This window comes from Bos grunniens, chromosome 9 (assembly GCF_055505025.1).
Source record: "Bos grunniens cultivar Pamir isolate PY7600 chromosome 9, Bosgru_T2T1.0, whole genome shotgun sequence".
Taxonomy (NCBI): domain Eukaryota; kingdom Metazoa; phylum Chordata; class Mammalia; order Artiodactyla; family Bovidae; genus Bos; species Bos grunniens.
The window spans coordinates 61,875,604-61,898,386 of NC_141173.1; the positions used below are offsets into that span (position 1 = coordinate 61,875,604).

At 45.0% G+C, this 22,783-nt stretch overlaps 1 protein-coding gene across 1 annotated transcript in view; it reads left to right on the plus strand.

Annotated features, from left to right (window-relative positions):
- The first annotated feature begins 603 nt into the window (after nucleotides 1-603).
- The window catches only part of GABRR1 (gamma-aminobutyric acid type A receptor subunit rho1), a 33,088-nt gene continuing 10,908 nt past the window's right edge, over nucleotides 604-22,783 (plus strand). Inside the window, exons 1-4 of the mRNA XM_086317773.1 lie at nucleotides 604-751; nucleotides 16,089-16,195; nucleotides 17,831-17,898; nucleotides 19,479-19,702. Of these exons, the coding sequence (XP_086173899.1) occupies nucleotides 648-751; nucleotides 16,089-16,195; nucleotides 17,831-17,898; nucleotides 19,479-19,702 (503 nt within the window). The 5' untranslated portion in view covers nucleotides 604-647. The remainder of the gene's footprint in view (nucleotides 752-16,088; nucleotides 16,196-17,830; nucleotides 17,899-19,478; nucleotides 19,703-22,783) is intronic.

Genomic DNA, 22,783 nt, shown 5'->3' on the forward strand with positions numbered 1-22,783 from the left:
TGGATTCTTTACCTGCTGAACCACAAGGGAAGCCCTACTGAAGTGTTAGCCAAATAGACAACCCACCCAGTTACAGAGCCCTGAGTTTCCACAGATTCATCCACAAAAAGGAGTGGGGGCGAGGAACTGTCCAAATCCAGCCCTCAGCTGAAGCAAATAATAATGGCTAAAAGCTTAAAATAGATCCAGGGAGGAGCTCATTTTCGGGGCATAAGAAGCAGTTCAGTACCTCAGGCAGTTCTGGATTTGGAAATTGTTTTGGTTCCTCCTTACTTCCTTCTATTCGTTGGACCAGAAATTCATACAGACCTTTCTGAACTAATTCACCAGGTCTGATGATGAACTTATTTAGACCAGCCAAAATAATTGTCAGCCAGGGACACAGGACTTCAACCTCCCTGCAGAAAATCCCTGACATCTGACGTAGGAGGATTTATAGGTTTAGTGGAAATTGCTTTCTCCTGCTCTCCAGATTACAGACTGTGGGTTGAATTTTTTTTTTCCGTGAATAAACATCTTTCTAATAATGAACAGACCGATAATGTCTTAAGAGAGAAAAAGAACATCCTTTTCCTTTTTTTTTTTTTTTTTTGCTGTTTCTTCAGAGAACTATTTGGATTTGGAAACCCACATTGGCCGTCCAGAATATGAAAGTTGGCGTTTTCTTTTTGTGGTGGGCGTGGGTTTTGCCTACTGAAAGCAGAGTGCACTGGAGAAAAAGAGACATACAGGAGATGTCGAAGAAAGGCAGGTGAGTGGACATTTCAGCACAGAGGATTTAGAGGGAGACGGTGTGTGCAGCGAGCTTCTGGTTTCATTGTGGAATCGTTTCCAGTATGTGGTGTTTCCTGGGGATGCCCTTTGCCTTCTTGCTCCTTTTCCCTTTGTTCTCCTGCTTCCTTCCCCTCTTCTTTTTACGATGTTAGAATTATGTTTGCTTTTTAAATGATGCTTAGATTTGGTACAGTGCTATCATTGCATATTCTCCAGTCTCTTAGGAATTGTCCTGGGTGAAAAGATTCTGGGGAAAAAAAAAGCATATATGCACGTTAGAAATAACAAGGGCAATTATTTGATGTTTGCATCCTAGGTTGGAGAAAATCTGGGAATTCTCAAATGACTGATGGGACCTCTAATTAGTGAGAATGATTATGTGAGTTCTAATTATTTCTGCTAGATGTGTAGGTCCCTTTTACAATCTTTTAAAAGAGAACAAAACAGCTTTCTTCAAGCTATATGGCCCAGAGGATCGTTAGATTGTCCCCATCTGTAAACTGGTAGGGTACGGGGTGGACCAGCCTGAGGACCAGCTGCTGATGGTTGCCAGCAAGGTACATGCCTCCCTGGCTGTGCCAGCCTTCGGAAGGAGCTCAGACAGAAACAGACCAATCCTTCAGCATCAGCTTCACCAGGGTGGCTCTGTGACAGTGCTGGTAATGGAAATGCATGTCTGCACACCTGTTTGCCTGATACGCATCAATAAAATAGGATATTTGGAGACCCCACTCCCCACCCCCAAAACCAGCTCTCTCTTAACTGATGGAGAGATGGAGGCAGGAAGGGCATTCTTGATTCTTGGTTCTTTATTATCCTGAACTCAAATTGAGCTTTAGCTTTCTTCATCTCTGATTGTAAGATGAGCAGAGGTCATAAGTATCAATTACTATGGGACTTTCTTGGTGGTCCAGTGGTTAAACCTTCTTCCTTCCTGTGCAGGGGGTGTAGGTTCAATCCCCAGTCAGAGCACTAAGATCCAACATGCCACAAGGTGTGGCCAAAAACTTTTTTTAAAAAAGCAAAATTGATGAATATGAAAGGAAATCCGGCTTCTTGGAGCCTGGGGCTAGTGGGAGGGCTGGGTGTCTGACTTCTGAGTGACCCACTCTGGGTTTGAGAGAGCCCTTCACACTTGGGCTTCTGAACAGCCAGCTATGGCTCACAGCCCTTGTTTCAAGCAGTTTTAGCAACATGTCAAAGTTAAGGAGTTGAAATATCCATTGGTCGTGGTGAGCCCAGGACACAGACAGGGACTGCTGTGCACACGACACGTGTCCCATCACTGTCAGAGTCAGGGGCTGCGGGACAAACAGTGGAATTTGTGGAGCGGTGCCACCATAGAGATGATCTGAACCAAATGTGCTCTCGAGGATTACAGATGGCAGCAACAAATCCTATTGGTTGTCACCAAAAACTTTTCAGCCTCTCTCCCAAGCCAGAGTTAGAGGGGTGACTTATTAGGAATACCAGTGAGTCACTAGTGGTAAAGAGTCTGCCTGCCAATGCAGGAGATCCAAAGACTCAGGGTGGATCCCTGGGTCAGGAAGATCCTCTGGAGAAGGAAATGGCAATCCACTCCTGTATTCTTGCCTGGAAAATCCCATGAACAGAGGAGTCTGGTGGGCTACAGTCCATGGGGTCACAAAGAGTGAGACATGACTGAGCGCACACACACACACACAATGACAAAGTGAGTCCTGAAAGCAAAATAAATTTTCTTTTAAAAATTACTTAAAGGAACTTTTATTTTTATTATGAAAGACACATTATTTTAAAAACCACAGGAAAAAAATGTTTCTGAATGCACAAAAATCACCCATAATCCCCAAAACCTAGAAATAACATTGTTAACATTTTTGTGTATTTTCTTCCGTTTTTTTTAATAAGCATGTATTGAATATTAACTAGACTGGGGTTTTTCTATGCATATAGTTTTGTAACCTTATTGTTTTTAATGTGATTTTATCTGCATATTTTCTTATTTGAAGTATATAGTGTTATCATTGGAATGAACACACTATAAAGCATCATAACAATTATAACTGCTTAAGTATCTTCCTCTGCTTACAATATTTAACTGCTTTCTCTTTGTTATTATAAATATTCTGTCTGGATATCTTTGTATATAAGGTCATTGTTTATGTGCATGATTATTTAATTAGGGTAGACTCCTGGAAGTATATTAGACCAAATGGCATAAGAACATTTAAAGTTCCAGTATAACTGGCAGAATTGCTTTCCAAAATGGTGAGCCCAGCCAGGTGTTTTGTTTTTATGTAGCCTAAGTTTTTAAAGGGCTCACTTAATTTTAGCCAGACTCTAAACTCATAAACTGCTGGTAATTTGTAGCCAGGCTGCTTTTCACGGTTCATACTAATAACATAAGAAGCAAGGTGAACACACGCATGTGGTGAGAGTGAGGCTAGTGAGGTGCCAATGATGCAAAATCTAAAGTGACCCTTGGGAATTCCCTGGCGTCCAATGGTTACTACTCTTTCCACTGCCAAGGGCTCGGGTTTGATCCCTGGTCAGGGAACTAAGATCCCACAAGCTGCAGAGCATGACTGAAAAATAAATAGCTGACTGAATGAATGAATAGGGCCTTGCACGACCCAAGAGTAAGGGCCTTCTTACATTTTGTGCCTCACTTGGGGCTTACTCTAGTCTCTGCCCTGGCAAATAATTTCTGTGTTTTTCTCAGCATCTTCTTGGGAGATATATCCAGATGGGATCCACCTTCATGAAACGTGCTGGATAAAGATCAGAGTGCCAGGGCATTGAGCAGTGTTTTTAGAATGTATCAATACTTATGGTCTCTCCCTCCCCCTTGGAAGAATGAAAATCTAGCCTGTCTACACCACAGGCACCTGGACAAATTCCTACTCAAGCTCTGGAAGCACAAACTGATCCCATCAGAAGCAAAGTACCATTAGCATTCTTGTCTGTAATGCTATAGAACTCAAATTTAAACTGCAAGAAAGAGAGGTTCTAAGAGTTTCAGCTGATTTCCATTTTGGGGAGATGACACTGGTGGCAGGGTGGCAGGAGGATGCAGAAGGAGTTGCAAGGCAGACAGAAAAAGTCATCCAGAGTCCCTGCTTTAGACCAGATGAGAGATGGTGAGAGCTGGAGCTAGGATGGTACTAGTGGGATGAAGTGAACAGGAATGGGGGAAGATGGATGAGAACTTTCAGGAGGCAGAATTGTCAGGATTAGACTGGGTGGGAGTCTAGCAGGTATCTGGAAGGTGTAACTGGGTAGGGGGGAGTGCCTGGGAAGGGAGAGCAGGAGGAGAAGTAGGTTTGGGGGCAAAGAGGATGAGATCAGTATGAGCATGTGGACCTGCGTGTGCTTACAAGCTACTAGGAGATGGTCGTCCAGTTGACAGGAAGGCCTCTAGGTCTGTGGCTCAAAAGAGAATTAGGGTCTGGAGATGTAGCTGTAAAGAGAGTTTCTCGGTGGTGATGGATGAAGTGACCCAAAGACAGCATGAGATAAGAGCAGGACAAAGAGAGAGCTGTGATGAGCAACATTCAAGGCGAAGATGAAGAGGACTCCGTGGGGACCTCCCTGGTGGTCCAGTGGTCAGGAATTCGCCTTGCAATGCGGGGGACACGGGTTCGATCTCTGGTCGAGGAACTAAGATCCCACATGCTGCAGGGCAACTGAGCTCACTCACCACGAGGAAAGATCCCGCATGACACAACTAGAGGATTCAGGGAAGGAAGCTGGAAATGGGTGATCAGAGAAACAGGTGTGGAACTGGAATGGAGAGGTGCCAAAGAGGCTAAGGGAGCATCTACTGGACAGTTATCAGACGCGTGTCACAGAGCAGACACCGCCCTGGGCAGTGGGTGCCTCATCAGTGACCAAGTCAGGTACACACTCTCCCCACAAGAGGCTTGCGGACCAGAGAGGCGTTCAGTTGAGGTGTCAAAGGTTTCCAGAAGGAGGGAGCAATCCATGTGGATTGCAAAACCTGGTGGGTCAGATCCCACCAGGGTCAAAATCAGTCAGGTAGAGGGCCAAGATGCAAGCTCCACTTAAGGGGTGAAGAGCTGTTAACAATGTCAGCGAGAGGAGATGGGCAGCGGTGTGTTGAGGAGAGAAGAAAATGGAATGAATGTGGTTCACTTTTACAAGAAGCCTGGCTGTCAACTGGACCACTGAGACTAGAAGAAGCTGAGAGTGATAGACAGTGATGGGAGCTTGCAGCAGATTCAGGTGATGAAGGGCAGAGGCCAGGAGGGAGGAGGTTGTTGGCTGTCAGAACCTGTCCTGACAAAGCACAAACCTCTGGGTTATGGGCGGGGTCTCTCTGATCGCCCTACACCTCTTTTATTAGATTTTTATTTAAAAATATTTTTTCTTAATTTGGCTTTGCTGGGTCTTAGTTGAGGCATTCAGGACCTAATACCCTGATCAGTAATTGAACCTGGGCCCCCTGCACTGGGAGTATGGAGTCTTAACTACTGCACCACCAGGGAAATCCTGTGATTTTTTCTTTTAAGTTAGCAGTGTTCTCTCTTCATTGCATCCCTTCATTCTCCAGAGAGCTTGCTAGAACTTTGAGTCTTTGTGCTTCTCACTCTTGTCTGGTTACAAAGCGCCGCTCATCCTGATAGTTTCCTGAGCCTTCACTGGGCTGCTCCAGGGCTCACCACACCCATCTCTTCCCTCTTCCTCTGGCTCATTTTTTTTTTCCTCCTCCAACATTTAGCATAGATGTCACTTTTTTTCGAGGACCTTCCTTGGCCCTCCCCAACCCCTGCATCTGAAGCCTCAGATGACTTTTTTCCGAGCTTCCACGGCCCCCATCTATCCTATCTCAGACAATTGATCATTCAGTATTATCAGCCTATGAGCCCCCTGAGAGCTGTCTGCCCAGGCTGCCATAACAAAACACTGCAGGTTGGGTGGTTTAAACAACAGACATTCGTTTTCTCAAGTCCTGGAGGCTAGAAGGCCATGATCAAGATGGTAGCAACTTTGGTTTCTGGGAAGGGATCTCTTCCAGGCTTGTAGATGCCGCCTTTCTGCTGTGTCCTCACAGCATCTTTCCTCTGGGCTCACTGCTGGGGAGACGGAATGTGATGGGGAGGCTCTTTGGTGTCTCTTTCTCTTCCTAAGTGGACACCAGTTTCAATTAACCTTAAATACCTGCCTAAAGGCCCTGCCTCCAGATACAGTCACATGGAGCATTAGGGGATGATATGAATGGGCGGGGCACAGTTTAGTTATAACAAGGGCTCAGCTAACACCTTTATCCTTGTCTCCCCAGGTTCAAGTACAATATCTGATAAATAGCAGATATTCAAGAAATGTTGGGCATGAATAAATGAGAGACTCTTAACCCTTCCTTTTCTTGTACTTCACTCATTCATTCATTCATTCAACAAATATGTATCAATGACACTCTGCTCCAGGCACTGGAAGAAGCAGTGAGCAAATTGGACCTCACCCCTTCCTCTACAGAATTTCAAAGACCTTGGAAATGCCCCCCTTTTAAAGATGAGAAGAGAAAGGCACAGAAAAGTACAGAAGTCATGCCAGGTCACACAGTGTACCCTCAGAGTTCTGCATCCCCTGTTTCTCTACTTCCTGTGCCCAACTCTCTGACCAGCATAAGAGAACGGGAAGTTATACTCATGGATGTAAAATTCAGCTTGAACCGTATGAAAATGTTTTCATATGTCAAAACCAGAGCAATGTTTATGTTAACATTTTCTTATTTAATCCTTATAGTGATCCTATAAGGTTAGAGTTATTCCCTCATTTTATAGGAAACTGAAACAGAAAGATCAAGAAAAGGGGATGTTCAAGGTTGAGATTTTACCAGAGAAGCAGGTGGACAAACATGCCCTTGCTGCGTCCTCTTGTCCCCCTGGAAGGGCCACAGCAGGCCAAGTCTGATCCATCGAACCTGGGTCCATCGTGGTGGCAAGAAGGCTGGATCAGAAGACTCTGAGACAGCACAAACACCCCACCTATGCCAGACACAGCCTTCCGGTTCTAGGCAACTCAGGTCTCCCACAGGTGTGCAGACTTCAGGCATCATGGAATATTCACTGTCTCGATTAGTCAGGGTTCTCCCAAGAAACAGAACCAATAGCATGTGCATAACATGTATATATCTGGGCTTCCCTGGTGGCTCAGTGATAAAGAATCTGCCTGCCAGTGCAACAGATGCAGATTCAATCCCTGGGTCAGGAAGATCTTCTGCAGAAGGAAATGGCAACCCACTCCAGTATTCTTGCCTGGGAAGTCCCATGGACAGAGGAGCCTGGTGGGAGTCCATGTGGTCCCGGAAGAGTCAGACACAACTTAGATACTAAACAACAACAACAATGTATGTTTGTATATCTATCTCCCTATCTGTCTCTCTATGGTATTACACACATACATATATATGGTACAATATTTATTATAATATATATATATATACCTATATATGTATATATACGGGGCTTCCCTGGTGGCTCAGAAGGTAAAAAATCTGCCTGCAATACAGGAGACCTAGATTCAATCCCTGGGTTGGAAAAATCCCCTGGAGGAGGGCATGGCAACCCACTCCAGTATTCTTGCCTAGAGAATCCCCATGAACAGAAGAGCCTGGCAGGCTGTAGTCCATGGAGTCACAAAGAGTTGGATACAACTGAGGGACTAAGCACATACGTGTACACACACACACACACACACACACATATGAGGGGAGCTGGGGTGGGAGGAGGATTTATTTAAAGAATTGGCTCATGTGATTGTGTGGGCAACCAAGTCTGAAAGTTACATGGCAGTCAGGCAGGCAGGGGGAAATTCCAGCAGGAGCTGATGTTTCAGCTGAAGGCAGTCTGCAGACCAAATTCCCTCTTCCTCAAAGGACCTCAGTCTTTTTTTCTAAGGTCTTAAACTGATTGGATGGGACCTACCCACATTACGAAGGGTAATCTGCTTTATTTAAAGGCTACTGATTTAAATGTTAGTCACATCTTAAGAACACCTTCACAGCAACGTCTAGGCTGGTATTTAAACCAAAAACTGGTACCAGAGTCTAGCCAAGTTGACACCTAACTTACCTATCACACATTCTTAGAGGCAGTGGTTTGAAAAAGAGATCATCAGTTACCCAAAAATCCATTTAGTGAGGAATCCAAGGAAAGTTATACTTGTGGGAAAATACACAGTCCTTACTCATTATGTGGAAAAATGCACAGTCTCCCTAGCAGTTCAAGAAATGCTGTTCAAGACAGTGTAAATAACATGATGGCAGAAATAAATAAAATAAAGAAAAATTAAATGCACACACACATATTCACACAACCCCCAGGCCAACGAGTCTGTGGGGAACACAAAATCACCTCTGTGTGGCTCTGGCAGTAGACTGGCCATTTCCACATTGCCGTCTGCCTGTAGGACTAGAGCTATAATGTTGCTGTTATTCAGTCACTCAGTTGTGTCCAACTCTTTCCGACCCTATGGACTTCAGCATGCCAGGCTTGAAGATGAAGTAATGAACAAAGTGAAGTATAACTTATCGAATTCTCTGCTATTAGTTAAATGAGCCTTCTGGCAGCACCCTGCTCCTAATGGGCCCCCAGACCTGATCTAACCTCTGGGAAATGTTTTGAGAAAACATCATCTTTAGACAAACAGACTGGGAACTACGGCAAGGAAATATCAAGAAGAAAGACCATGGACCAGAAGTTTTCATAATCTGACTTAGCAGCAGCAGTAGCAGCAGCAAGAAGATAGAATAAAAATGTATGTTCAAGAAACATACACCCTCCATTCAGTTCAAGAAGCTGTCTCAAACGTCATCCTGTATTATCATAACTTCAGTTCACTTCAGTTCAGTCGCTCAGTCATGTCCGACTCTTTGTGACCCCATGAACCGCAGCACGCCAGGCCTCCCTGTCCATCACCAACTCCTGGAATTTCCTCAAACTCATGTCCATTGAGTCAGTGATGCCATCCAATCATCTCATCCTCTGTCGTCCCCTTCTCCTCCTGCCCTCAATCTTTCCCAGCATCAGGGTCTTTTCAACTGAGTCAGCTCTTTGCATCAGGTGGCCAAAGTACCGGAGTTTCAACTTCAACATCAGTCCTTCCAATTTACACCCAGGACTGATCTCCTTTAGAATGGACTGGTTGGATCTCCTTGCAGTCCAAGGGACTCTCAAGAGTCTTCTCCAACACCAAAGTTTAAAAGCATCAATTCTTCCATGCTCAGCTTTCTTTATAGTCCAACTCTCATGTCCATACATGATCACTAGAAAAACCATAGCCTTGACTAGATGGACCTTTGCTGACAAAGTGATGTCTCTGCTTTTTAATATGCTATCTATATTGGTCATAACTTTCCTTCCAAGGAGTAAGCTTCTTTTAATTTCATGGCTGCAGTCACCATCTACAGTGATTTTGGAGCCCCCAAAAATAAAGTCTGACACTGTTTTCACTGTTTTCCCATCTATTTGCCATGAAGTGATGGGACCAAATGCCATGATCTTCGTTTTCTGAATGTTGAGTTTTAAGCCAACTTTTTCACTCTCCTCTTTCACTTTCATCAAAAGGCTCTTTAGTTCTTCTTCACTTTCTGCCATAAGGGTGGTGTCATCTGCAGATCTGAGGTTATTGATATTTCTCCTGGCAATCTTGATTCCAGCTTGTGCTTCTTCTAGCCCACCATTTCTCATGATGTACGCTGCATATAAGTTAAATAAGCAAGGTGACAATATACAGCCTTGACGTACTCCTTTTCCTATTTGTAATCAGTCGTTGTTCCATGTCCAGTTCTAACTGTTGCTTCCTGACCTGCATACAGGTTTCTCAAGAGGCAGGTCAGGTGGTCTGGTATTCCCATCTCTTGAAGAATTTTCCACATTTTATTGTGATCCACACAGTCAAAGGCTTTGGCATAGTCAATATAGAAGAAATAGATGTTTTTCTGGAACTCTCTTGCTTTTTCCATGATCCAGCAGATGTTGGCAATTTGATCTCTTGTTCCTTTGCCTTTTTTAAATCCAGCTTGAACATCTGGAAGTTCACGGTTCACATATTGCTGAAGCCTGGGTTGGAGAATTTTGAGCATTACTTTACTAGTGTGTAAGATGAGTACAATTGTGCAGTAGTTTGAACATTCTTTGGCATTGCCTTTCTTTGGGATTGGAATGAAAACTGACCTTTTCCAGTCCTGTGGCCACTGCTGAGTTTTCCAAATTTGCTGGCATATTGAGTGCAGCACTTTCACAGCATCATCTTTCAGGATTTGAAATAGTTCAACTGGAATTCCATCACCCCCACTAGCTTTGTTCATAGTGATGCTTCCTAAGGCCCACCTGACTTCACATTCCAGGATGTCTGGCTCTAGGTGAGTGATCACACCATCGTGATTATCTGAGTCATGAAGATCTTTTTTGTACAGTTCTTCTGTGTATTTTTGCCACCTCTTCTTAATATCTCCTGCTTCTGTTAGGTCCATACCATTTCTGTCCTTTATTGAGCCCATCTTTGCATGAAATGTTCCCTTGGTATCTCTAATTTTCTTGAAGAGATCTCTAGTCTTTCCCATTCTATTGTTTTCCTCTATTTCTTTGCATTGATCACTGAGGAAGGCTTTCTTATCTCTCCTTGCTATTCTTTGGAACTCCGTATTCAAATGGGTATATCTTTCCTTTTCTCCTTTGCTTTTCGCTTCCCTTCTTTTCACAGCTATTTGTAAGGCCTCCTCAGACAGCCAGGTATCCAACTTGGAACATGTCAATTCCTTCTTCTTAAGTTCCTAGGGACTTAATCAGTAAATGCACTCATTTTTTTCCCCAACCAGGATTGAACCCACTTCCCCTGCATTGAAAGCATGGAATTTAAACCACTGGACTGCCAGGGAAGTCCCAATAAATGCCCTTGTTTAATCAATGAGTGGGCACCAGTTTTGTGCAAGGTCCATGCTGGCTCTTCTGTGAGGGGAAAGGTAAGCTTGGACCTTCCACATTGAACCCAAATTCCAGGCAATGGGAGCCAGATCTCCCAGTGAGATACAGTGGCCAAACTTGCCTCCCATCCTTAGAGCCAGAGCCTCTGAGTGTGACTCCTGGCTCCTTCACTTTCACAAGTTATTCAAACCATCTGTGTCTTAGCTTCCTCATATATGAAATGGGCACAATGGCAAGGCCTACCTCACAGGGTTGTTATAAAGACTAACCCAGTTAATACATGTGATATTGTTAGCCTGGTAACTGGCAGAGAGTAAGTACTCAGGCAGTGTTAGTTATCCTTTTATTTGCTATGTGTTACACTTCATTTCAAGGTCAATACTCATACCTCGGCTGGTACAATGATGCTGGTGACATGAAAAGTATTTGAAGACATATGTAACTTGAGTTAAAAGCAAGTTACAGTGTTTTCCCCTCTCTCAAGGTTGTAAGGATATACTCAGGATGGTACAGCTTATTTCTTAGTGGTTTTCATCCTTTCCTTTAGGCTTCAATCTATTTTCCAAAAAATGTTAACATAGGAATGTGAACAGGAAATAGTTATTTTAAAATATTAAATAGCAATTTAAAAAAGATTTTAGGGGAGTTCCCTGGTGGTCCAGTGGTTGGGACTCAGTGCTTTCACTGCCATGGCTGGGATTCAATCCCTGGTCGGGGACTAAGATCCCACAAGTTGCATGGTGTGGCAGAAAAAGAGTAAGATTTTAGGTGTCCTAATTATCAGTTTTTTGCTAAGCTAGAATCTCAGCCTCATGATGGCAGAGGTAGTGACATTTCAGAATTTGGCAGCCCTTCCTTTAGTTGGTGCCCAGTTCTGTTTTAGACTGGCCCAAAGCCACAGTAGGGCTTCCCTGGTGGCTCAGTGGTAAAGAATTCACCTGCCAATTCAGGAGACTCAGGTTCGATCCCTGGGTGGGGAAGATCCTTTGGAGGAGAGCATGGCAACCTACTCCAGTATTCTTGCTTGGAGAATTCCATGGACAGATGAGACTGGTGGTTTACGACATAGTGACTAAACAACAAAAGCCACAGTAAGATTGGGGCCCAACTTGATTTTTATTCCTACCCCCTCTTTCTTCCTGCATCTCTTGTATTGCTCTCTCTGGTACCCATCCAAAGAACTAATACCGTTCTTCACTCACTAACATGTACTGAGAGTCCACGGGAACTCGGCACTGTGCAAAATGCCAAAGATGAAGAGGACTCTGCCCTCAGTGGCCTGTGGCCTCATCCTGCCCCTGCTGACCATCCACTGTGATGACCTGTAGCTCTCCCTCCAGTCTTTGCCCTTCCCCAGCCATGGAACCTGGAGAACGCAATGGCACCCCACTCCAGTACTCTTGCCTGGAAAATCCCATGGACGGAGGAGCCTGGTGGGCTGCAGTCCATGGGGTTGCTAAGAGTAGGACACGACTAAGAGACTTCACTCTCACTTTTCACTTTCATGCATTGGAGAAGAACACTCCAGTGTTCTTGCCTGGAGAATCCCAGGGACGGAGGAGCCTGGTGGGCTGCCGTCTATGGGGTCGCACAAAGTCGGACACGACTGAAGCGACTTAGCAGCAGCAGCAGCAGCAGCAGAAGCAGCCCTGGGACCACCTCCTGCAGAGCGCACACCTGCCCCTGCTCCACTTTGTCTCGAATGACATAATCCCTGTGCATCAGCCCTGATATCCCTGGGTATCAGTCGGGTCTTGGCAGAAAACAGCACTGCACTCAAAAGGGCTTAACCAATAATTGAATAAAGAGACCGCTCGCAGAGCGGTGCACAGGGTTCAGGGCAGCAACCAGGCAAGTGAATGCCCCACCCCCAAGCACAAGAAATACAGGAAGCCATGCCTACCTGCAGACCTGAAGGGGAAATTGTGTAACTGGAGCTTATTGAAGTACTGTGATTATCTGCGGTTACAGAGCAACACAGACATGGCTAGTCCCTGGCATTGAAGCCGAGAGAGAAGGAGGACTTACCCTCTGCTCTCTCATCTCCTGCCAGTGCACTTTTGGCTGAATCCCTAAGCTGAAGTGCAAGGATGCCCAAGAGAAATGGTTCACCTGGCAATGTGTCGCTGTCCATACTGACAGCTTCATGGCAGTTCCAGGTTAAAAATGCCATCAGTTTCAGTTGGGGAGATAGTTTAGGTCAGACCTCTTGAAATCAGGCCTTCTGAATAATTAATCCTCCAATTCCTGCTTCTGTGGGTCATGGGAATTGCTCGTTGAAAAGCTAAAATAATGCATTGCAGTTTTGTAGTCTTTTTTTTTTTTTTCTTCACATTTTATTCCAGTTAGATTTGAAGCAAATCTAGAGGGTGAAGGATACTTTGTTGATTTGAGTACCTGGACTCTCTAGAATACCTTTAGTTTTAATTTCATAGTAAGCCTCAAAGATGGAGTGCACAAAGATGTCCTCAAGTAAGGCATTCAATGACCAGAGGTGCACGCACACCAGTGTAAGGGACCTCTTCTCCACACCTAAGCTACAGTGATTTGCAGCAACGCCTCTACTCCTGGCTGAGGGGCATGGAGCAGAAGGAGGGCTCCTGGCTCCATTAGGAGAGAGAGAGGAGGTGGGCAGCAATGGCTTCCTCCCTCCCTTCCAGCAGCAGCGTACTTCCTCCCTGATCCATTAGTTAAGATTCTTCCCTGGGGCAAAGCCTTTGTTGCCAGGGATTTCCTTCCTTTAGGAGGAAACTTCCTGTTGGCTGAGAAACAACAATGACTCCTTCCATGTGCGGTCCACCTTCAAGTTCCAAAAGCAAGTACACACACACACATGATCCTATTGGCTCCACACAGCCCTGGTCCTGTCACAGAGCTTCACCTTCAATAAGATGAGGAAACCGAATCCCAGGGAAAGGTGCCCAAAGGCACGGAGCAGGCAGGTCACTGGAGGGTGGAGCTCTGTTTTCCTGTCTCCCAGACACATTCTCCACACCCCACAACCCCTGCCCAGAATGATAGTTTCTTTAGGAAGGAAGATAGCCAAGCACTTAACGATGGACTGAGCCAGTTACAAGGGAGGAAATTGTGTGTTGAGGATGAATGCACCAGAGCTCTGGTTCTCAAAGTGCCATCTCCAGGGACTTCTCTGGTGACCCAGTGGTTAAGACTCCACACTTCCAATGCATGGACCAAGGTCCCATCCTTGGTCAGGGATCTAATATCTCACATGCTGGGTGGCGTGGCCAAAACATTAAAATAAAGTGCCATCTCCTGACCACCACCACCAGCAGCAGCATCTGGAAACTTGTAACAAATACAGATTCTTAGACCTTAGCCCAGACCTGCTAAATCAGAAACTTTGGGGCAAGGCAAGGTTCAGGAACCTAGGTTTGAAACAGGCCTCCAAGAGATGCTGATGTAGGCCAAAGTTTGGGACATGTGCATTGAAAGAAGTGTGAGTGTGTGTTTGAGTGTGCATGGTACACGGGAGGACACACACACACACACTGCTGTTGGGACGAGGAGGAGCTGGGAGGGCAGTTGATTGTTTCTGTGAGTTCCAGAGATGCTGCTGAGGGGTAAGTGAAGACTGTAAAAGGCCCTTGTGGCACTGATTGTAACAGCAAAAGACTAGAAGCGACTCACGTGTCCACCGATAGAGGACTGAGCGTGTGAGTGATGGTACATCTGTGCAATGCAACACTATGTAGTGTGAAAAAGAATATGAGGCTTGGGATACTTTGATATGGAAAAAAATCCAAGTTATATATATATATATAAGGGAAGAAAGAAAAAGTGTACGTTTATATGTTACTTGATGTGTAAAAATAAGAGACCATTTGCCACAGCATACATGACAAATACTGTATCATTTCACTTCTACGTGGAATTAAAAAAAAAAAAAAACTAGTAGGTATGGAGAACAGATAGGTGGTCGCCCTAGGTGTGGGGTGTGGGGTGGGCGAAATGGATGAAAGGGATCAAGAGGTACAAGCCTCCAGTTATATCATAAATAAGTGCTGAGGATGGTAATGTACAGCGTGGTGACTATAGTTAACACTACTATATTGTATATTTGAAAACTGTAAGAGTAGCTCCTAAAGTTTCTCATCACAAGAAAAAAAAAAAATGTGTAACTATGTGAGGTGAGGGATGTTAACTAGATGCATTGTGGTAATAATTTTATCACAAAATATACATGTATCACATCATCATGTTGTACACCTAAAACTAATACAATGTTAAGTATTGAGTATATCTCAATGAAACTGGAAAAATATGGGATATAAGAATGTATGTTTGTATTTACTTGTACCTACAAGATACTCTGAACAGATAGACTAGAAACCAATAAGAGAGGTACCAGGGAGAAGGGGGACTTCCCTGGTTGTCCAGTGGTTAACACTCATGCTTGCAAAGCAGGGGCTCTGGGTTGAACCCTGGTCAGGGAACTAAGATCCTACAAGCCCCATGGCCAAATGAAGAACAGAGAGAGAGCAGTAACAGTGGTTGGGGGAATGGGATGAATGGAGGCACAGGTAGAAAGCCAACTTTTCACTGCATTTCCTTTCTAATTGTCAAACCCTGCAAATATATTACCTACTTAGAAAAAGTGAATATGAATTAAAATGGCCCTAGATGCGATTCAGAACCAGAAGTACAAGAAGCTGCCTCCAAGGAGCCAGAATGGTTGGCATTTGACCCAAGGGCAAGTCCACGCTCTCTCTGTAGGATGGGCCAGAGGGGTCCAAGGGAGACAGGCTCAGCCCACACCCACTGCCTCTCCCCTCCAGCTGCAACCTGCCCCAAATAGCTGAGGAGCTTTGGGTGAATTTAGACTTATTAGTAAGCCCAGGACCAGCAGTTTTCCCTCTTGGTTTCACATTAAAATCATCTGGGAGGCTTTTAAAAACATTAATGTCCAGGTTCCATTCTGCCCAGATCAGCACCTCTGAGATGGGGCCTGGATATTGGGTTTTAAAATATTTTATTTATTTTAAAGTCTTTGTTGAATTTGTTACAATATTGCTTCTGTTTTATGGGTTTTGGCCAACAGGCCTGTAAGATCTTAGCTCCCTGAACAGGGAGCGAACCCGCACCCCCTACACTGGAAGGTGAAGTCTTAACCACTGAACCACCAGGGAAGTCCCCTAGATATTGGTATTTTGCAAGCTCCTCATTCACATTCCTAAACTCCTGTCTTGGACCTTCTGGGTTGGTTCATTGATCCAGAAAGCCCGGGAATGGAAGAGAGGATTTCCAGTAGCTTTAAAGAAGAAATACCACAGCCCATCAAACTTGTCAAGATCAAGTCTGAATGCAAATAGTTTTCATCCGACTTAATTAGGGTATGTGATCAACCTGTTTTCTCCCTCTCTGCAGCCCAGTTCTTAAACGAAGCCCTGATATTACGAAATCGCCACTAACAAAATCAGAGCAGCTTCTGAGGATAGATGACCACGATTTCAGCATGAGGCCTGGCTTTGGAGGTATGAGGCATGCACTCTTGGGGCTTGTCTTCTTTCCAGGTCCTTCTGTCTATCTGTGGGCAGCATCAGACCAGGGAACCATTCAGCATTGCTCCCTACCCGTCAGGTCTGCCTAGGTTGTGAACAAGGCCTGAGCCCCCAACATCATCTGAGCACCTGCCCTGGCCAGCCTGCCTTGGGCTGTGCTGAACGCATTCTTGGGAGGCAGCTGCTGGTTTGTGGCCAGACCAGCCCAGCTGTCCTCAGGCCACGGCTCCCAACAAGGATGTCTCAGTATTAGGGAGGCTAGTAGCTGGCTGTAGGGACAGTTGCAGTCCAAAGTTGCCTCCTGAAAAATGCTCTGAAATAATTTTTTTTAATTGGGTCTTTTAAATTTATTTCTTGATTTGTGGAAGCAGTTTTTGAAATTTTCTTAAATGCTCACTTTCATAGCTCCTAGAAATACATAATTTTTAAAATAAAATGTGAAAGTTATGACTGTAATATATGTTTAAAAATGCACAATAATCATACCCCTAAAATCATGACTGCATTATCAATTTAATGTGAAATACCAATCTTGGACTAAATTTATTCTTATCCTGGAGCTGGCAGACAGAACTCTGGGCTCATATCCTAGGGTAGAGTGTGGTCTGGTGAGTTTAATTAAATTAAAATTGTTTCGAAAATAATGATTTAGTACCAGAGCCCTTTGAAGCTGGCAGATTTCAGGTTTCTTAGTGTCAAGTAGGGTTTTCACTCTTATGAGTTTTGTTTTTTTTTTCCCCTGGGAAAAAAATATTTATTTCAGAAATCATTCTCATGCCTTTTATTTCTTCCAGTCACTTTTGCCTAAAGGATAAACAGGTTCTAGAAGGGAGTCTTTATTCAGTCTCTAATCTGTTGCTGTTGGACCCAAATTCACCTTTTCACTCCGTGATGATGTTCCATGATGATATTCTGTGATGATGTTCCATGCCTGTCCTATACACCTGAAAGCAGGGAGGAAAAGAGGCAGCAATCTACTTCCCTGATAATTCTTTCTTTTTATAAATATTAAGTTTTTATGGCCTAGAAATGCCCCCCAAATATAGTATTTTCATATCCACCCAGTGTACCACATCCCCCATGGAGGCGACTCCATCATCTAGCAAAGATGCAGATCAGTACCTTGGCAAATGTTTTGAATATCACCTTGGTTCTAATTCACCAAGCAGGGCCTTTCTCCTGGCCAGAGACACTGGCTTCCAAGATGAAAGAGGGTGCAAAATCAGGAGGTAAATACAAAAATTTAAAAATGTGTGGCTTCATGTTAAGGAGTAACTCTTTATATGGGACCCAACTTTGACCCAGGTCTCATCTTTCCTTTAGATGAGCATATGTAACCAAAGACAAATGCTTTGCATTAACTTCCTCATTTCAGAATCACCTGACTGATTCAGACCAAAAAAGAATTTTTTTTTTTAACCTTAGCTGGAATATTCTAGGGAGCGAGGACATGATGCCAGCCTTTTATCTCTGGTTTGACTTTAGCCTGGCATGTGGGACACCAAACCTTCAAATCTGAATGTGCTAGGAGAAATCCTTATGCCTGTCTCATTTGTAGTCAAAGTTCAAATAAAAAGAGTAAATGCTCTTGCCATGCCCCGTCCCCAGGGCCAGCCATTCCTGTCGGCGTGGATGTGCAGGTGGAGAGCTTGGACAGCATCTCAGAAGTGGATATGGTAAGCGCTTCTCCGGCCAAGGCTGTGGGCAGGGGGGATTCCCCCGGGCCCTGTGCTGGGCCAGGAACGCCACACATCACAATTCCCCTGGCTCACAAGCCCTGGGTAGTGGGAATTCCCACACTCATGTTACAGGTGGCTCAGCGAGGTCGAGACACTTACTCAAAGCTGCCCCATTGGCAGGAGACAGAGCCGCATGGCAGACATGACTGACCCCACCCCAGTGTCCAGGCTCTTGCCACCAGGATGTGTTCTCTGGGCAAATGCTGTCCAGCATAAACAGCGGGATCCAAGGAGCCAGACACAAGCTGCTCCTGTGGACTCTGTGTCTGGCTGTGAAAATGCAGAAAAAGCTCAAGTTTCCTCTGTTTTTCTTTTTTAAATGGGCTTTGATTAACAAATAGAACATTCTGCAACTCCTTGACTTACAGGACTTTTTAGAAACTTGTCTTAGCTGGTGAGAAGCAGATCTGAGACTAGCATTCTGGCACAAGTAGTTTAATGGCAGCCCACTCCAGTATTCTCGTCTAGAAAATTCCATGGACAGAGGAGCCTGATGGGCTCTGGTTAATGGGGTTGCAAAGAGTCAAACGCGACTGAGCACACACACAGACACCAAGGAAATACAAGAAAAGAGTGGGGGGAATTCTCTGATGGTCCAGGGCTTAGGACTCCACACTTTTAACTATTGAGGGCCTGAGTTCAATTCCTGGTCGGGGAATGAAGATCCTGCAAGCTGCATGGCACAGCCTATGTGTGTGTGTGTGTGTGTGTGTGCGCGCGCGTGCGCGCGCACGCTAGGTCATTTCAGTCATGTCCAGCTCTGTGTGACCCTATGGACTGCAACCTGTCAGGCTCTTCTGTCTATGGGATTCTCCAGGCAAGAAAACTGGAGTGGGTTGCCCTGCCCTCCTTCAGGGGATCTTCCTGACCCTAGGAATCGAACCTGCATCTCCTAGGTTTACCTGTATTGGCAGGCAGGTTCTTTACCACTAGCACCACCTGGGATGGTGGTGTCAAAAAAGATTATCTGTATCTATATAAGAAAAGGGTGGAGAGGTGAGACAGGGAAAAGGAAGGAAGCAAAAACGGTCATGTCATCAGATCAGATCTATGTGAGAATCAGTCCCTCTGGGCTTCTCTGGGAATCAGCAAAGAGCTCACCTCAGGGTTGTCCCCACTGAGGGGCCAGAGAGCTGGGTTATCCATCCCCCTTACCCATCCCCAGCCCCACTCCCTGGCTGAGGGCTGCTTCCAGAGGCATGAACTCTTAGGCTGGCAGTTGGCCCTGTGTGTGGGCAGGCTGCCCTCAGGTTGGGGTCCCAGCACCGGCAGGAGCAGCCTTCTGCAAGTGGAGGCAAGTGCCCAGGGGTGGGGTGGGATGGGATTCAAGGCCCCCTCTGTACAACCTCCTGCTGAGTCCCCCATGCAGGGTTCCCTCCCTCCTGAAGCAGCAGAGACTAGAAGCAAGGCCTCCTTGGGCTCAGTTCACTTCTCAGCCTGGTGGTGGGGGTGCAGGATGCCCTGCTATCACCTGGCCGTTCAGTGTGTGGGCTCCTCCTCTCTACCCTTGGTCCCAGGACTTCACGATGACCCTCTACCTGAGGCACTACTGGAAGGACGAGAGGCTGTCCTTCCCGAGCACCAACAACCTGAGCATGACATTTGACGGCCGGCTGGTGAAGAAGATCTGGGTCCCCGACATGTTTTTTGTGCACTCCAAGCGCTCCTTCATCCACGACACCACCACAGACAACGTGATGCTCCGGGTCCAGCCCGACGGCAAAGTGCTGTACAGCCTCAGGTGAGCCCTTCCCGACCTCCTTCTGGGCCTCTTCCCCTCAGCGTCCTCTTATCCCCGAAGCTGGGAGGAAGTGCAACTCATTTGTCTACCAAGAGTATCATTGCTCCCACCACAGCGCTTTTGCTTTTGGCTTTGAACAGTGAACTTCTAACTTTCCAGGGGCTCTGACTTTTCAACATCAGGAAAACTTAACTCTACACATGAGTAAACATTTTAAAGAATTATTTCTCCTTGAAAATACATTCGGGGAAATTTCTCTTACTGATGCTTATGATTTAGGCCCTGTTCAAGTTCAATTTCAATGTTTAATGAAGGTTTTATTTCTCTAGTAGGAGTCAGAAAAGTAGATAATGTAATTCTTCTCAAAGACCTGCCTCCTTTGACCTCTCTGATTCCCATTTTGGAATTTTGCTTTAAAAAAAGTTGTTTACCTCACCTGGTCGGTTTAGGCTTTTTTTTTTTTAAATCCCTTCTCACCAGAGTGTCCTCCTTGAGAGACTATGGGGACCCCGGGCCACTTGAGGATTTTAAATGGTATTTTGAGCATCACTTCAAAAATATAAAGAATAAAATAATTGAGCTCACCTGACTTAGAAATGTTTTTTTTTCTTCTTTTTCTTTATTCCTTCCTTCCTTTCTTTCATTCATTTATTCTGTCTGTACAGTTGATTTATAATATACATTAGTTTCAGATGTATGACATAGTGATTCAATATGTGTATAGACTATACTCCATTAAGTATAAAATATTGGCTATATTCCCTGTGCTGAGCAGTAGCCTTAGAAATGTTTAACTACTCATTAAGCAGTGACCTGGATAACCTTCCCTTAGGCACAGACATCGCAGTGGGGCTTTCCCTGTATGCCCCCTTGAGAAAATCCTGGTGCCCGCCTCCCCCAGGAGGACATGTAGAGATGAGCTGCAGGCCTTTACAGAGCAGCACCTCAGCTACTGGCTGAGATTTACTCCTTCTGTGCTGTGCTGAGAGTGCATTTCAGTTTTACAGACTTTATTTTGGTAAAGCTGAATCCACACACCAGTGTCTAAGAAGGGAATGCCTATACCGATGCAGTGTATCTTTAGAGTCAGAGATGGGAATGTTGAAGCTGAATTTTTGCCCCAAAAGAATATTTATAGTAATCTTTTATTACTTTATCCTGACTTAGAATCTAAGCAGCTAGGTACCAGACTCAGAGTTTTACTTCTGTTCTTAACATAACATTAATTTTAAGTAATGGCTATGTTTGGAACTTTCTTGGTGGTCCAAAGATTAAGACTCTGAGTTTCCAATGCAAGGGGGAATCTATCCCTGATCCTACATGCTGAGCAGCAAAGCCAAAAGAAAAAAAAATTATGTTTAACAAGTGGCTTTTAAACTTCTGATAGTCTAGCAGTCAGGTCTCATGAACTGGTGGAGGTCGAGTCTGGCACGATTGGATGTGACACCAGAGGCAGAAGAGAGAAAAGAGGAAGTGGAAAACCTCTGTTTATTCAGCATCAAAGTTTTCAGTGAGCCTCCAGGTGCCTAAAAACCTATAATTTGATTTTTCATTGCAAATGAAATCATGGGTTTGTTTAAGAGAGAAATAAAGAGGTCCAAGTTAGTGAGGGCTATCACTCTGAGATTTATTTGGGGGAAAACATGGAGGAGCTGGGTACTGTCACCTCTGTCGACAGCAGGTTAACACAAACCAGTACTAATACGTTGCCCTCCACCTCATCCATACTCTTTGAGCCATTCAACAGAATGTGTTTATATTAAGATTGGCCGCCAGAGTTGTACAGATAAAAACCCTGTCAGGTCTTGTCTTAAGCTCTGGGTGCATAAAGATGAATAACACTGAGCTTAGCATGATTGCAGCCTAGTGGGGGAGACCTGCAGGAACCAAAGGATTAGATGCAGAGAGAGGCACGGACACCAAGGAGGTGTGGGCAGGGAGCGACAGGTAACAGGATGGTGAAGTTTCCTAGGCAGCAAGAGACAATAACAAGTGAAATTCACAAATGAGATGCTCCATCACACTAGGTAGATTGAAAAATCAATTCCATGGTTCTTGAATTCCCAGTCAGTTTCAAGATTTGAGAGTCAATGATTGTTGGGAGGAAGAGATTTTTCTTGGGAGAGAGGTGTGGGCATGCCATTTGCTGGACTGCAGAGGACACATGTGTGCTTATGGTTGGGGGACACTGCAGTTAGAGGGTGAGAGAAGAGCTGTCTCACCACTGAGGGGCAGAGCTAGGAGGAGTTTTGGCTCTTATGGGGCCAGTATGCACTCCCAGGCTTGTTGGGAATAGTTCAGCATGTGTGGCATGGAGAGTGGTGAGCCAAGAGATGGAGTGGAAGATGCTGCTGGAGGATGGAGGTGCCCAGTAGAGGGAATGAAGGACCTGGGGAAAAAGTCTCAGCTTCAACCACATAGTGGTCCCAGAGAGCTTGAAACCACCTCACCAGAGAACCATCCCTCTCTTATCTCACTTCTACCCATGTAGGAGGTGATTAGAGATGGGCAGACACTGACCACTCAAATGCCAACTCTGTGCCTTAGCTGGGAAGGGGGAGCAGAAGTCTCAATGTGAATGAAGTTTGAAGTGTCGATATCTTGGACCAAAATTCTGTGTTTCTGAACTGAGATATATTTGGTTACTTCTGAGGATTTTGACTGCCTGTTACATGAGAAGGGTAAGCAGGAAAATCTCAGGACTGGCCAAGCTTCCAAGGGAAGATGCTCTAGATGAAATAATTCAAAAGGACTTGAGGGAAACAACAGTGAGCATGGGTGAGATTACACCACATGCTGGGCTTGTTCAATGTGTGGGAAACAAGCAGAAAAGCATCAAGTCAGGGTGCCAAGAACAAGTCTGATAATGTCTGTGATTCTAAAAAACCTGTTCCTGTATCAACTGACAACAGAGAGAAGAGCTATTTAATACTTTCGTTCATAGCAAAACCTACCTGCATTTGACATCTGATGTCCCCAAAGTTTGCCACAAGTGTCTCCAAGCTTAGCCCCTAGTTTCTTTCTTGCTGGTGATGCCATCAGGTATGGTTGTGCTGGTGATGCACCCATAGAAATGGGAGC